Here is a 13265-nt window from a genome sequence, read left to right as displayed (position 1 = left end):
ATAATCAAGTAACTTATTTCATTTTCCTCTTGTTTTTTAGTCTTTTTTTTTTTTTTTTTTTTTTTTTGGTTGTATTATTGTTTGGTCAGAATACAATATGTACTCTTTGACCCTGTCACCACCTTTGTTTTCATGTTAGATTTTCAATTGACCATTCAATGCTCGCTATCAGGCCTTTTGCCAAAATGTCTCCAATTATCTCTTAGATTGTTGTTAACTGCCATCAAGTTGGTTCTGACTCATCGGGACCCTGTACAGGGTTTCCAAGAAGTGGCTGGTGAGTTTGAACCAACAACTTTGTGGTTCAAACCGACCTTTTGGTCCAGTGCTTTATCACACAGCGCCACACCAGGATAAAGCTTATCTGTGGGTAGATTCCTCAGGAAGGGCTTGCATGATAGTCTCTGAGTTACTGCTTGTTTAAGTTTGTATATATAGCTTTGATATCTGAAGACTGGCCAACTGTAAAAGTCCTGTCTTGAAAGTACTTGTCTTGCTTTACACGATGCTGTTGAGAAGTTTGATGTCTGATGTCTGTTTTCCTGTTTTTGTTTTTAAAATAAAAACAACTTACTGGGGTGGGAAGTTAGAAGAGGAGGTGAGTCCAGAGGATTTTTCCTATACTTTAAAGCCTAAAAGTTTACTGGGATATGTGTTAGGAGTTTACTGGATCAATTTTCTGGTGCACAGTAGGTTCTTACAATAAATCTAGGCCAGTTATTTCTAGAATATTTTCTTGTGCTATAGCTTTAAATTATTAATCCTGTTCCAATATTTTGTTTTTCTTCTTTGTTGTTGTGGTTTTGTTAAGTGCCATCAAGTCGGTTCCTACTCATAGCAACCCCATGTCCAACAGGAGGAAACACTGCCCAGTCCTGGGCCATCCTCACAAGTACTGCTATGCTTAAGCTCACAGGTGCAGCCACTGGGGCAATCTATCTTGTTGAGGGTCTTCCTCTTTTCCGTTGTCCCTCTATTTTACTAAGCATGATGTCCTTTTCCAGGGACTGGCCCCACCTGATAACATGTCCACAGTATGTGAGATGAAGTCTCCCCATCCTCACTTATAAAAAGTATTCTGGCTGTACTTCCTTCAAGACAGATTCTTTTGGTAGTTCATGGCATATTCAATATTCTCCACCAACCATAATTTAAATGCATCAATTTTTCTTTGGTATTCCTTATGTTTTCATATGCATATGAGATAATTGAAAATAGGCTGGGTCAGGCACACTTTCATCCCAAATTGACATCTTTACTTTTTAACACTTTTTTCATAATCGTCACTCATCATTAAGTGCCATAGAATTGGTTCCTACTAAAGGGCCTCTTACAGTGCCAAAAGGACTCCTTTCAAAAGCTTGTTTGTTGTTGTGGCTAGGTGCCAACTCATAGCGACCCTATGCCTAAAACAGAGTGGAACACTGCCTGGGCCTACACCATTCACACAATTGTTACACGTGATCGATCACATTGTTGCTGTCACTGTGCCAATCTGTCTCATTGGGGAGGGGGTGTTCTTCCTCTCTTTTGCTGAGCCTTCTTCACTTTACCAAGCATGATGTCTTTCTCCAAGGACTCCTGATAACATGTCAGAAGCATAAGACACAAAGACTCCACCCTAGCTTCTAAGACGCATTCTAGCTGTACTTCTTCCAACACAGATTTGTTTGTTTTTCTGAAAGTCCATGGTACTTTTAATATTCTCCAACACCACAATTCAAATGTGTCAATTCTTTTACGGTCTTCCTTATTCACTGTCCAACTTTCACATGCATATGAGGCTATTGAAAATACCATGGCTTGGGTCAAGTGCACTTTACTCCTCAAAATGGTATTTTGTTCATGAACACTTAAAAGAGGTCTTGTCTTGTGCAGCAGATTTGCCTTATGCAATATGTCATTTGATTTCTTGACTGCTGCTTCCATTAGGTTAGTGTTGATGGTTGATCAAGCAAGATGAAGTCTTTGGCAACTTCAATCTTTTCTCCATTTATCAGGATGTTTTTTATCTGTCTAGTTGCGAAGATATTTGTTTTCTTTACACTGAGGTGCAGCACATCAACATTGAAGGCTGTGGTCTTTGATCTTCATCAGTATTTTAAATCCTTTTAGCTTCTAACATGCAAGATTGTATCACCTGCATAATGCAGGTTGTTAATGAGTCTTCCTCCAATCCTGATGTCACATTCTTCTTCATATAATCCAGCTTTCCAACTCCAGAGTTGCATCAGTTTATTGAAAATTTTCAATTTGTATTTCATCTACTCCTGGAGACTTGTTTTTTGCCAATGCCTTCAGTACAGTTTGGGCTTCTTCCTTCAGTACCATTGGTTCTTGATCACATGCTACTTCTTCAGATGGCTCAACAGCGATCATTTCTTTCTGATACAGTGACTCTGTTTATTCCTTCCATCTTCTTTTGATGCTTTTTGTATCATTCAATATTTTACCTATGTTGTTGTTAACTGCTGTTGAATTGGTTCCAACTCATAGTGAGCCTGTATAGGAATTCCAAAGAGTGGCTGATGAGTTTGAACTGCTAACTTTGTGGTTCAAACTGACCTTGCAGTCCAGTGAATCTTTTAATATTGAGGCTTGAATTTTTTCTTCAGTTCTCTGAGCATGAGAAGTGCTGAGTGTGTTCTTTCCTTTTGGTTTTCTAACTCCAGATCTTTGCACATTTCTTTATAATACTTGTCCTTTGTCTTCTTGAGCTGCCCTTTGAAATTTTCTGTTCAGTTTTTATACTTCCTCGTTTTTTTCCAGTTGCTTTAGTACACACTGGAAAGCAAGCTTCAGATTCTGACATCCATTTTAGTTGGTTCTTTCTTTCCTGTCTTACTTTTGATGACCTTTTGCTTTCTTTCTGGATAATATTCTTGCTGTCATCCCACAGCTCTTCTGGTCTTCAGTATTAGTGTCTAATATATCAAATTTGTGCTTTAGATATCTCAAAATCCAGGTGGGATATATTCAAGGTCTAATTTTGGCTCGCATGGACTTAATTTAATTTTCTTCAGCTTCAGCCTGAACTTGTATATGAGCAATTGATGGTCTGTTCACAGTCAGCCCTGGCCTTGTTTTGGATGATGAATATTGAGCTTTCCTACTGTCTCTTAAAAGCTTGTTAAAGAACATTTAATTCAACGTTGTAGACTGTGTAACGGGTTAGGAGGGAAGGTTTTTAGTACTTGAAAAAAAAATTTGGGGACCTTTTATTGTGGACTGGTGAACATTTACAGAACATATTAGTTTTACATTCAACAAGCAACAATTGTGAAGGTCAAAAGGGCACCATTTACCTGGGATAAGGTTCAGAAGGGTTGGTAAGGAGGGTGGAATGGACATAGAAACCAAAGGCAGGAAGGAGAAGGTAGAATAACTGTTGTTACATAGAGAGATGAAACAAAGTGTGTGATTTGCTGGATGTAAAACTGATGATCTGCTCTGAAAATTTTTAAAGAATTCACAATAAAAAGTTTTTTTTAAAAAAATCAAAAATTTATACAACAATGTCACACATTTTGTGACACTGGTTGCAATACTTGAAATGATTTTATTTCATTTTTTATTTTTTTCTCATAGTATTTTATATTAATGTCATCTGCCACTTTCTGTTCATTTTAGACTGCCTTATTTTTCTGATGAGCAGTAACACAGAAGTGAGGATTTGGAGAGGCTGCTTGGAAACCCTATACAGGGTTGCTATGGGTCGGAACTGACTTGATGGCACTAAACAATAACAATTGGATGTCTTCGTTCAAGAGCACCCTCTTCTGTTAATACTGTGAAATGATTCTTCTGTGGGGTGAAGGATGGTGTACCTTTTGGTTTTCTGATTTTCTTTTCTACCTTTTCCTTTTTTCTTTCCCTTCACTATCAGGTCTCCAAGGAGGAGCCCCTGCTCCTATATCATACACCTTTCCCCTAGAAGTGATTCTCTCCCAAGGTTACCATCTCATGTCCCATATACTTTAAGTCCTTTACTTTTGATTCTCAAGGGACCAGAGTTATATTCTATCAGGCTCCAGGCCTGCTCGCACTATATGTCTCTACTCAAAGCAGGTCTTTCTCTCTTAGGAGGTAAATTATTCTGTGTTTTGTCATTTGTATGCCCCACTTCCTCTCCCTCACTCTGGAACTGGCTATGTTAGATTTGTGTGTTTATATGGCGTGTTGTTAAGTGCTGTCGAGTCGATTCCAACTCATAGCAGAGATGGGGACTTTTTTCTGCCAAAATTTGTAACATCATTGGCAGGCCATAAAAAATTATCAACTTAAAACTTACCCTGCTATATTTGACCAAACATTTAATGAACTCAACCCTAAGGAACTGTGGTTGCCTTGGCAGGGGCCAGATCAATTGATTTTGTGGCCTTTATATGGCCCGAGCACTGGATGTTCCCAACCCCTGCTATATATGGTTTCTGAGGAGCCGCTGGTGAGTTTAAACTGCTGGCCTTGTGGTTCAAAGTGACCTTCCAGTCCAGTGTTTATCCTACAATGCCAGAAATTTGTCACTTACATCATAGGTGATGGGTGGTTTTATTTGCTTTTCTTGTATATCTGCAAATTTTACTTTGTTGTGTTTTGTCAATCTATGGAAAGGTGCAGATTTAGGCAGCTATCACTATTCTACAGGAGTCCAGAAGTCCTCAGAAAGTGTAACTTTAGATAAACCTTCTAGGAAAAAAAAGCAAGCCTAAGAATGTTTCTGGTATTATCTCATCTATCCTGAAAGGACTCAAATGATAAAGAAAAAGCACAAATGGCTCTGAAGTGAAGTAGTCTTGAAGAAGGCTCAAAACTCTGCCCTGAACACTGACCTAGCCACAGAGGCTAGAGCTGAGAGTGAAGCATCCAGTTGATATGAAGTGAGGGGGAGATGCACAAGAATGCCCAAACTTGCAGATAGTACCCATTTGACCTAGCCTTGATGGCTTGATGACCAGAGCTCAACTAGAGGAAGATAAAAAAATATGATCAATGAAGCAGGTGTAAATTGTTATAATTTGATGACCTTGACCTATATTTTGGATGTAATAGTTCAAAATACTAACTGAGAGGGAAGGAGTCTTCACCTCAAGCATCAAGCCTATTCCCTCGGTATACAGGCTTGATAAGGACTGGTGACTTAGACATTCGCTACCTAAAATGGGGGATGGGGTGACATAAGGCATGAAGTGGTTGGCTTACAAGTTAAGTTTCAGAGTGTGCGGGGGAAGGCAGAATCCTCACTGAATAGTTTTCATTTTGTCTAGATGGGTCTGGTGAAAGGAAATGGGGATAGGATTGTTTTCGTTAAATAGTGAGTAACTGTTATCATGACTAATTGCAATTGTCACAACTGTAAAGGTAGAAGTTTTGTAACATAAAGCGAGGAGTAGTTAATCTTACAGTCCAGGAACAGAGGACCCCAGGACCATCAAAGGAAAAGAGCATGAGTGGAATGTGGAACCTTAACCAGAGAAGCAGTGACACCAGCGATGGAGGCAGAGGTGATGGCATGGAGAGATAGAGGAGCTGAGGACTTTAGACTCATGGAAAGAGAAAGACTGTGTGCTGGTGGCCAGGAGGCTGGCTTGCAGAATGTGCCCTTTGGTTGTTTAAATGATTATATACTCCCACATGTTTTTGTGCACATCAAAAAAAGCCTCCCCCCAAACAACAGAGGGAATAGAAGCAAATACTGTTAAACCATGAAGCATGGAGGGGCTTGCAATCATTGCAATGAAACAAAATACAATAGAATGAGTGAAAAACTAGTGTTCTCCCATGTAAACTATCACTTGATTCATAATAAAGCTTTAAAAAAAAAATCCAAAAGAACTCTGTCCTAAGTAGGTGAGGTGGCTTACCTGAGTAAGGTTCCACTGCAGCTGTTGAGCTGGCTGGACCCCATACATAGTCTGGGGCATAGCTGCCATGCCTGCCATATAGCCAGCTTGCTGGGTGGTCATCATTCCATTTGGCACACCCATCATTGATGCCTGCATGCCACCCATATAGCCCGCAGGCATGGCCATAGGGGCAGCAACCATCCCAGAAGCTCCTGGTTGAGCGACCATGCCCACTGGTGGGGGCATCATGCTCCCCATTATGCTGCTGGGAGGTGTAACCCCAGGGAAGCTGGGGTAGGCTGTGGGATATGCCATCTGAGCAGGAGCCATGAACATTGCTGCCAAGAAACATACATATCTTTTAAAGAGGAAAGAATGCAAAGTCAACCCAAACCCTCATTGGCTACTCCTTTCCAGCTAGGATCTCTCAGAACTTCTCTTTTATGTAGCAAAGCAAGTAGACAGATCCCCAAAGAGATTTGCTATGGCTTACTTATCTACTTTCCTTTTAAGGTCCAGACCCAGACCCCACAGAAATATGGCTCTGCATTACAGTATTTTCTGTTGGCTGACACTTTGTGGCTTCATAAAAAATATCATGTTCAGGCTTCTTTGGAGTATGATGTCCTGGCTCCCAAAGCAGCAGTGCTCTATTACAACAGATAATTCCTGCACGTAAGCCCTCATGTCTCTCTACCTGGCACTCTGCCATGACTCTTTCCCCATGAAACCTACCTTGGGCAGGTATTTGAGGCGTCTGAGATCCATACAGTGAGAGGATGGAGTCTTTAGAGAGCTGTTTCTTGCCTGTTTCCTCTGATTTGCTCCCTGGCTCTGGAAACAGGTTCAGGTTTTCAGGAACAGAACCGGCACTTCCTGCAGTTGGCATGGATCCTACAACCTTGGGGCAAAGAGGGGATAAAAAAAAATGGAGTAATCCCTCGGGGGGTTTGAGGGGAGGGTCTCTTTAGAACCTCCCTCACATCTCTATTGCTTCTGACACTTTAATGGCTCCAATTAATAGCTTCCTGACATTTTTACCATCCAGATATCATATAACACCTGACACATTAGCGCTGGTACAGTTCTTTGCTCTTCAGAAAAGCAATGTAATTTGGTACAAAACCAAAACAAAATCAAATTCTACACATGATATAGCCAGAGAGAACTGAGTTAAAATTTCAGTACAGCCATTTACTAGTTGTATGACCATGTTGTTGTTGCTAATGTGTCACTGAGTTGGTTCTGACTCACAGTGACCCTTTATAGGGTTTCTGAGGAGCAGCTGATGGATTTGAACCATTGATCTCGTGGTTAACAGTCAAGTGCTTATCTTAAAGTGTCATACCAGGCTTTTCTGAACCAGTATTCCCTCATCTGTGAAATATCCATTTTCCAAGGTTGTAGTGAGGATTTGAAATTATGAATGAAATATACAAAATTATATACAAAAAACCATCTGGCACTGTGCCTGGTATACAGCAGGCAATCCACAAATGGTAGATACATATTTTTTAAAAAGTCTTTTTCATACCTACAGATTTTCTGGTAATAACTCAGGTTGAGGAACTGAACTAAAATATCAGCCATTAGAATCAGCCCATTCAAAGGGGTAGACCCTTTTGGGTAGAAGACCATTTTGAGTGGGAGACAAACTGGACTGAACAGCGATACTAAACTGTGCCTGAGATGACACTGTTAAGTGAAGGATTAAGAAAACCAAAGTCCAATTACACCAAGGAAGCCTAACTTGGTTCCACAGTTATCAAAATCACCCTTTCCAGAACAGTCTTTAATCCTAAGAAGCCCACAAGACTCACCTTTCTGGAAGCTGAAGAAGAGGGAGATGGAACAGAGGCCAAAAGATCTAAATCCTTCTCTAAGGTGTTGCTGGTTTTACTACTTGTAATGGAGCAGGCCACAGGAGCATCTAAAAAGAGAGATAAAAGTTAAAATGTAGCTCTGCTCATTAAGACCAGTGGGGGTCTACCATGCTCCACCGTGGACCTAAAAATCTAGAGAAGACTTATACAAGGATTCTCAAAAGTAGCCTCACCTCACATTCCCCAGAGTGCTCTGTGGGAAGCCTGTATCCCAGCTATCAGGCATGAGGCAGCAGAAACTCAGGCCTGAAGGATATAGCAGCACCACAGCAGGGGGACAAGCTGTCTCCTTTCTGGCTATTTGAGATGCAAAGCTGCGTAGGATTAATTTTCAGAGAGAAATGAAAGGTACAAAAACTAGAAGGCTAAATAGCTAATAACCTAAATCAGCAGAATTAGTCTAAGACAAAGTATAACCAACTGGCATTATGAAGTACGGGTAGTTCACAGTTTCAAAGGCTTGGAGAAAAATATCATGAGGTAATACGACATGTCAGAAACAAGTGACACCTGAAAAGTGAAAGTAGTAGGGGGACAGGGAGTGAAGTACAGAGAAGTGGTACAGGGCTCACAGGTGCTGCTGGCTCAATGAAAATTGATAACCATTTATTGAGTGCTTAGTATGTGCCAGTGTTTCTCTGCTATTCATAAGGTTTTCAGTGACTAAATATTCAGAAGTAGTTCATCACTCCTTCTTCCTTGTCTGCCTTTGTCTGGAAGCTCATCTGAAACCTGTCCACCATGGGTGACCCTGCTGGTATTCAAAATATCGGTGGCATAGCTTCCCAAATTACAGCAACTCACAAGCCACCACAGTATGACAAACTGACAGATGAGTGGTGGGAAGGACCAGTCTCTGGAGAAGGGTATCATGTTTGGTAAGGTGGAGGGTCAGAGAAAAAGCTCAGGAAGACCCCCAGCGAGATGGATTGGCAAAGTGACAGCAACAATGTGCTCAAGTGTGGCAACAATTGTAAGGTTGGCCCAGGACCGGTCAGTGTTTCCTTCTGTTGTGCACAGGGTCGCTATGAGTCGGTACTGACTCGATGGCACCTAACAAGTATGTGCCAGGCATTGGGTTAAGAGCTTTGGAGGTATTATATCATTTAATCCTTCCAATATCCATCTTGGAAGTAGAGATTATTATTATCCTTATTATATAGATCAAGGAAGTGATCTATTGTATAGATCAAGGTTAAGTGAGCTAATTCAAGGTCACACAGATGGTTCCGTGGTTAAGGCTCTTAACCACTACACTGTACCGTTGCTCTGATAATGTCACACTAAACACTCCCTCAGAGCAACTGCTTAGCTGTAAAGCACACAGGAAAAAATGTGAGAGAATAATCTTTGTGAAGAAGATGCTACAATTCGCAGAATCCTATTTCGATCTTTCTTCCCAGGATCACTGAATCTCCATGATACAAATAAAAGAGTTGGGAAGTCTAACTCTTACCAAGGCCCAACAAATCCATGACAGGTGCTGTGGATTTTGGGGAGCTTTTCCGAGGTAGCTGTGGATCTTCTTTTTTCTGTGGCTAAAGGTGGAAAAATGTTACAGAAAGAAATAAGCAGGCATTTTTGCTTTGTTTTTGTTTTTTTTGCTTTTTTTAAACTTTTTCTCCCCTCCCCACTCTTAAAGCCATGTACTGTGGTAGCTCTTATTCAAAGAGAGTTACCAAAGAAACAAAGTAAGTGTTAGGTGAAAGATGAAAGTATCATCCAGAGGTATGAGTGTATAAAACACACCTAAAATGAAAAGCAAAGAGCTTAGTTGTATTGTTTGGCTTTCTGAAGAGACAGAAGATTATCTCTGAAATCAAGACTACAGATTAGGGGATCCCACAGAAGCAGCATATTTTGGTTCCAGGGAAAGCCAAGAACAAATCCAGGCATCGAATGGTATAAAAAGCCAAGAGTCAACAAATCTCCTAGTGGTTAGAACATTTTTACTTTCATACCAAAAGGGGGATTCGTTGAAAGATCACCTAATTTCCTCTGTCAATATTACTAATGACTGTGTTCTGCAATGTGATTCAGAATGACGGAAGACTCTTCCTTGAGCAATAGTGAAAAAAATCTTCTCTCCAAAGGGGCCAAGCTCTTGTGTAGGAGAAGCTACTACTACAGACATTGTATCTCCTATGAAAAAAACAAAGGGGGCTGCTTCAATATGACAAAGCAAGAATAAAAGAAGGAATAGATAGATTCGTGTGGCCTAGCTTCTGGACTGTTCTTAACTGCAAAAGGAAAATGATGTACACAAACGACTAGTGTGATGGTAGCATCTTCTCAGAAAGTACCACACAGCCTTGGCACTGTGGCACAAACATGTCTGTAGCTAAGATGGCACAGATGCAGTTCGAAAGCTCCCATCTGACCCCAAAGAGAAGTGTTACCGAGCAGATTAGGCAGTAGCAAGGCAATGGGAGAGGAGTGGGAATGGCAGCAGACAGTGTCATCAGAATGTGGAACCCTTTAGCCCCAGGTACAATGGTGAAATAAGGTACAATCTTCATCCTACCCCACCCAGCCCAGGCCTCAGAGGGCCTCCCCCCTCTTCACTGCACATACAGAAACACACACAGTTCAAAGTGTTTCTCACTTACCATTTTCACTTTCTCAAAAACAACAGGTTCCAGTTTTTTCTCTGGGGCTGGTTCACTCCCTCTTTTCCACTTGTCATCTTTTTCTTTCTATGAATTAATGAAACAAGACAAATAATCAAGGTCCCTTGGTGACTAAAATAATAAATTTTAATCCCAAGTGTCCAAACAGGACACCAAAAAGTCCCAACTATGCAGGAGTATGAAAAATTTGAGAGGGTTCTTAGTGTGGGGGTATGAGAGCTGAACTTTTGTATATCAAAGGCACCAACCTGCCTCCAGGTTCTCTCTAAATCCCTGTGACCTTTGGAATGTTCAGTCTAGGCTATCTACAGAGGCTAGAAAGTTTCACTAGTTTGCTGCCCATTTTTGCCTCAACTTAATTTGCTCATGCTTTGAAGGAGCTTCATATGAAAAAAGGAACATCAAGATGATACTCATTTGGTAAAGATTACATAGACTCTTCCTTGTATTTTCCATATTTTCTGTAAACTAATTTTATCACAAAGAGCACATGCAGCTGTATCTGTTTCACACATACAAAAGCACTTACCACACAAGACATTGTCTTTCAAAATAAATGCATTAGAAATTTCCCATGTTGAAGTCAAAGACTTTTTAATCTGTCCATTAAAAAGGATATAAATAAATAAATAAATAAATAAATAAATAAATAAATAAATAAATTAATTAATTAATATGGTCTAAATTCATTGGAACAAAATTTCAGATCAGATAACAAAAAAGCTAAGTCTTTGCTATATACAGCATACATATTAAAACAAATGATTTTAGAAAGTTGAAAATAAAGTAATTGCAGGTGATTTCAGTAACAAACAATACACAGAAGAAAGACGATAAGGAAGAGAAGGAGGAAGAAAAAAAAAAACCCAAAGCAATTTTAAAAATCAGACAAGGTGGAATTTAGGTCATAAAAGAACAAAGGTGTATCAGACAAGGAAACTCAACTGCAATACCAGATAATATCCAAGGAAACATTGGATAATGAATGCATCATGCATTACGATAGCCTCCTGCAGTTCATACTTCATCATGTTTGCAAATAATTGTATGATTTTTGTTTTTTTTTCCATTACCAATGCACTCATGAGGGCCACATCATTCATGCTTTTTACTCTTTTCTCCAGAACAATACTTGGTACACAGTAGATATAAATTAGATTTTTTAAATTATTATTTTAACTTTCTATTGTGAATTGAGTGAAGGTTTACAGAGCAGATCATCAGTTTTACATTCAACAAATCATATACTTTGCCTCATTATATGGTTGCAATCCCCTCCAGGTACCAACAATTAACCACACTTACCTCTATTCACTCCAACCACTGTGTCTCCTGCCACCCTCATCTTTATTCTGCCAACCTTCCTCCAGCTGTATGTTGCCTGCCCTGTCACCCTTGTATATGAGGCATATCTACCCTCTAGCATATGTATCATTTCAAAAAGGGTATTTTTAAATTAATAAAGTCAGTTTTTTTCCCCAAATTGATATTAAATGTTTTCTCTTAGCAAATATTAATCCTTAGTATAAAATCTTCCCAAGAATATATATATTTAAAAGCCTAAGCACATAGAATAGAAAATTTCAAACAGCTTTTTGGCTGGACACATCATCTGATTTCATATCTTTAGGTACAGTGAGTGGTTAGACCAATCATGTTATTTGTTGTTAAGTGCCATCGAGTTGGTTCCAACTCACAGTGACCCTGTATAGGGCTTCTGAGGAGTGGCTAGTGGGTTTAAAGCACCGAACTTGTGGTTAGCAGTCCAGTACTTATCCTACAGTGCCACATCAGGACAACTATAGTTGTCTATAAATAGAAGGAAATGTGTGTACTTGTTTCCAAATTCCTTTTGCTGATACCAGCTACGCCCTCTCTGTACACTGTGTTTACTCCTTCTAGGAGCAGTTACGATAACTTCCAGGTCACTTTCCTGGGTGAGTGAGAGGTAAGAGTTCTTCATACTAATTGAAGAGGGATATATATATATATTTTTTAAACCTGTTGTTGTGGTTGTTAGGTACTCCTCATAGTGACTTGATGCAAAATAGAATGAAATACTGGCCATTCCTGGGCCATCCTCACAACTGTTATATTTGAACCCATTGCTGTTGCCACTGTGGCACTCCAACGTGTTGGTGGTCTCCCTGTTTTTCACTGACCCCCAACATTTCCAAGCATGATGTCCTTCTCCAGAACTAGTCCCTCCCTAAAAATATGTCTAAAGTATGACAGACAAAGTCACACCATTCTGGCTTCTAAGGAGCATTCTGGCAGATTTGTTTGTTCTTCTGGCAGTCCATGGTACTTTCAATACTCTTCATAAATACCATAATTCAAATGTATCAATTCTTCTACAGTCTTCCTTATTCACTGTCTAGCTTTTACAAGCATATGAGGTAACTGGAAATACCATGGTTTAAGTCAAGCTCACCTTAGTCCTCAAACTGATATCTTTGCTTTTGAACACTACAAAGGTCTCTTGCAGCAGATTTATCTAATGGAATATGTCCCCTGATTTCTTGACTGCTGCTTCCATAAGCACTGATAATGGATGCAAGCAAATTGAAGCCTTTGACAGCATCAATCTTTTCTCCATTTATCATGATATTTTTTGGTCCAGTGGTAAAGGTTTTTGTTTTCTTTACACTGAAGTGCAATCCTAACTGAAGGTTATAGTCTTTATCCTTCATCAATATTTAAAGTCCTCTTAAATTCTATCGAGCAAGGTTGTATCATCTGCATATTGCAAGTTGTTAAGGAGTCTTCCTCCAATCCTTGTTGCAGACCGTGTAAGACTAATCAGAGGTTCGAGGCCCGCTAGGGCCGAGTGTAACAAATGAGGCCACTGGCAGTTAATGGCAAATTGCTTTCATATTAATATTCAGGTATATATATTAAATTAATAC

General features: G+C 39.8%; 1 protein-coding gene across 2 annotated transcripts in view; it reads right to left on the bottom strand.

Annotated features, from left to right (window-relative positions):
* SMAP2 (small ArfGAP2) overlaps positions 1-13265 on the bottom strand; it is an 89526-nt gene that overhangs the window by 1589 nt on the left and 74672 nt on the right. For both annotated transcript variants that reach the window (XM_006867589.1, XM_006867590.1), the window contains exons 5-9: positions 10336-10422; positions 9183-9264; positions 7664-7773; positions 6579-6744; positions 5862-6181 (exon numbers count right to left, since the gene is read on the bottom strand). In XM_006867589.1, coding sequence (XP_006867651.1) covers positions 5862-6181; positions 6579-6744; positions 7664-7773; positions 9183-9264; positions 10336-10422 — 765 coding nt within the window. The remainder of the gene's footprint in view (positions 1-5861; positions 6182-6578; positions 6745-7663; positions 7774-9182; positions 9265-10335; positions 10423-13265) is intronic.

The sequence above is a fragment of the Chrysochloris asiatica genome, unplaced genomic scaffold (assembly GCF_000296735.1).
Source record: "Chrysochloris asiatica unplaced genomic scaffold, ChrAsi1.0 scaffold00106, whole genome shotgun sequence".
Lineage (NCBI taxonomy): Eukaryota > Metazoa > Chordata > Mammalia > Afrosoricida > Chrysochloridae > Chrysochloris > Chrysochloris asiatica.
The sequence above is the reverse complement of the archived record's forward strand: the minus strand, read 5'-3'. Positions and strand labels throughout refer to the sequence as shown.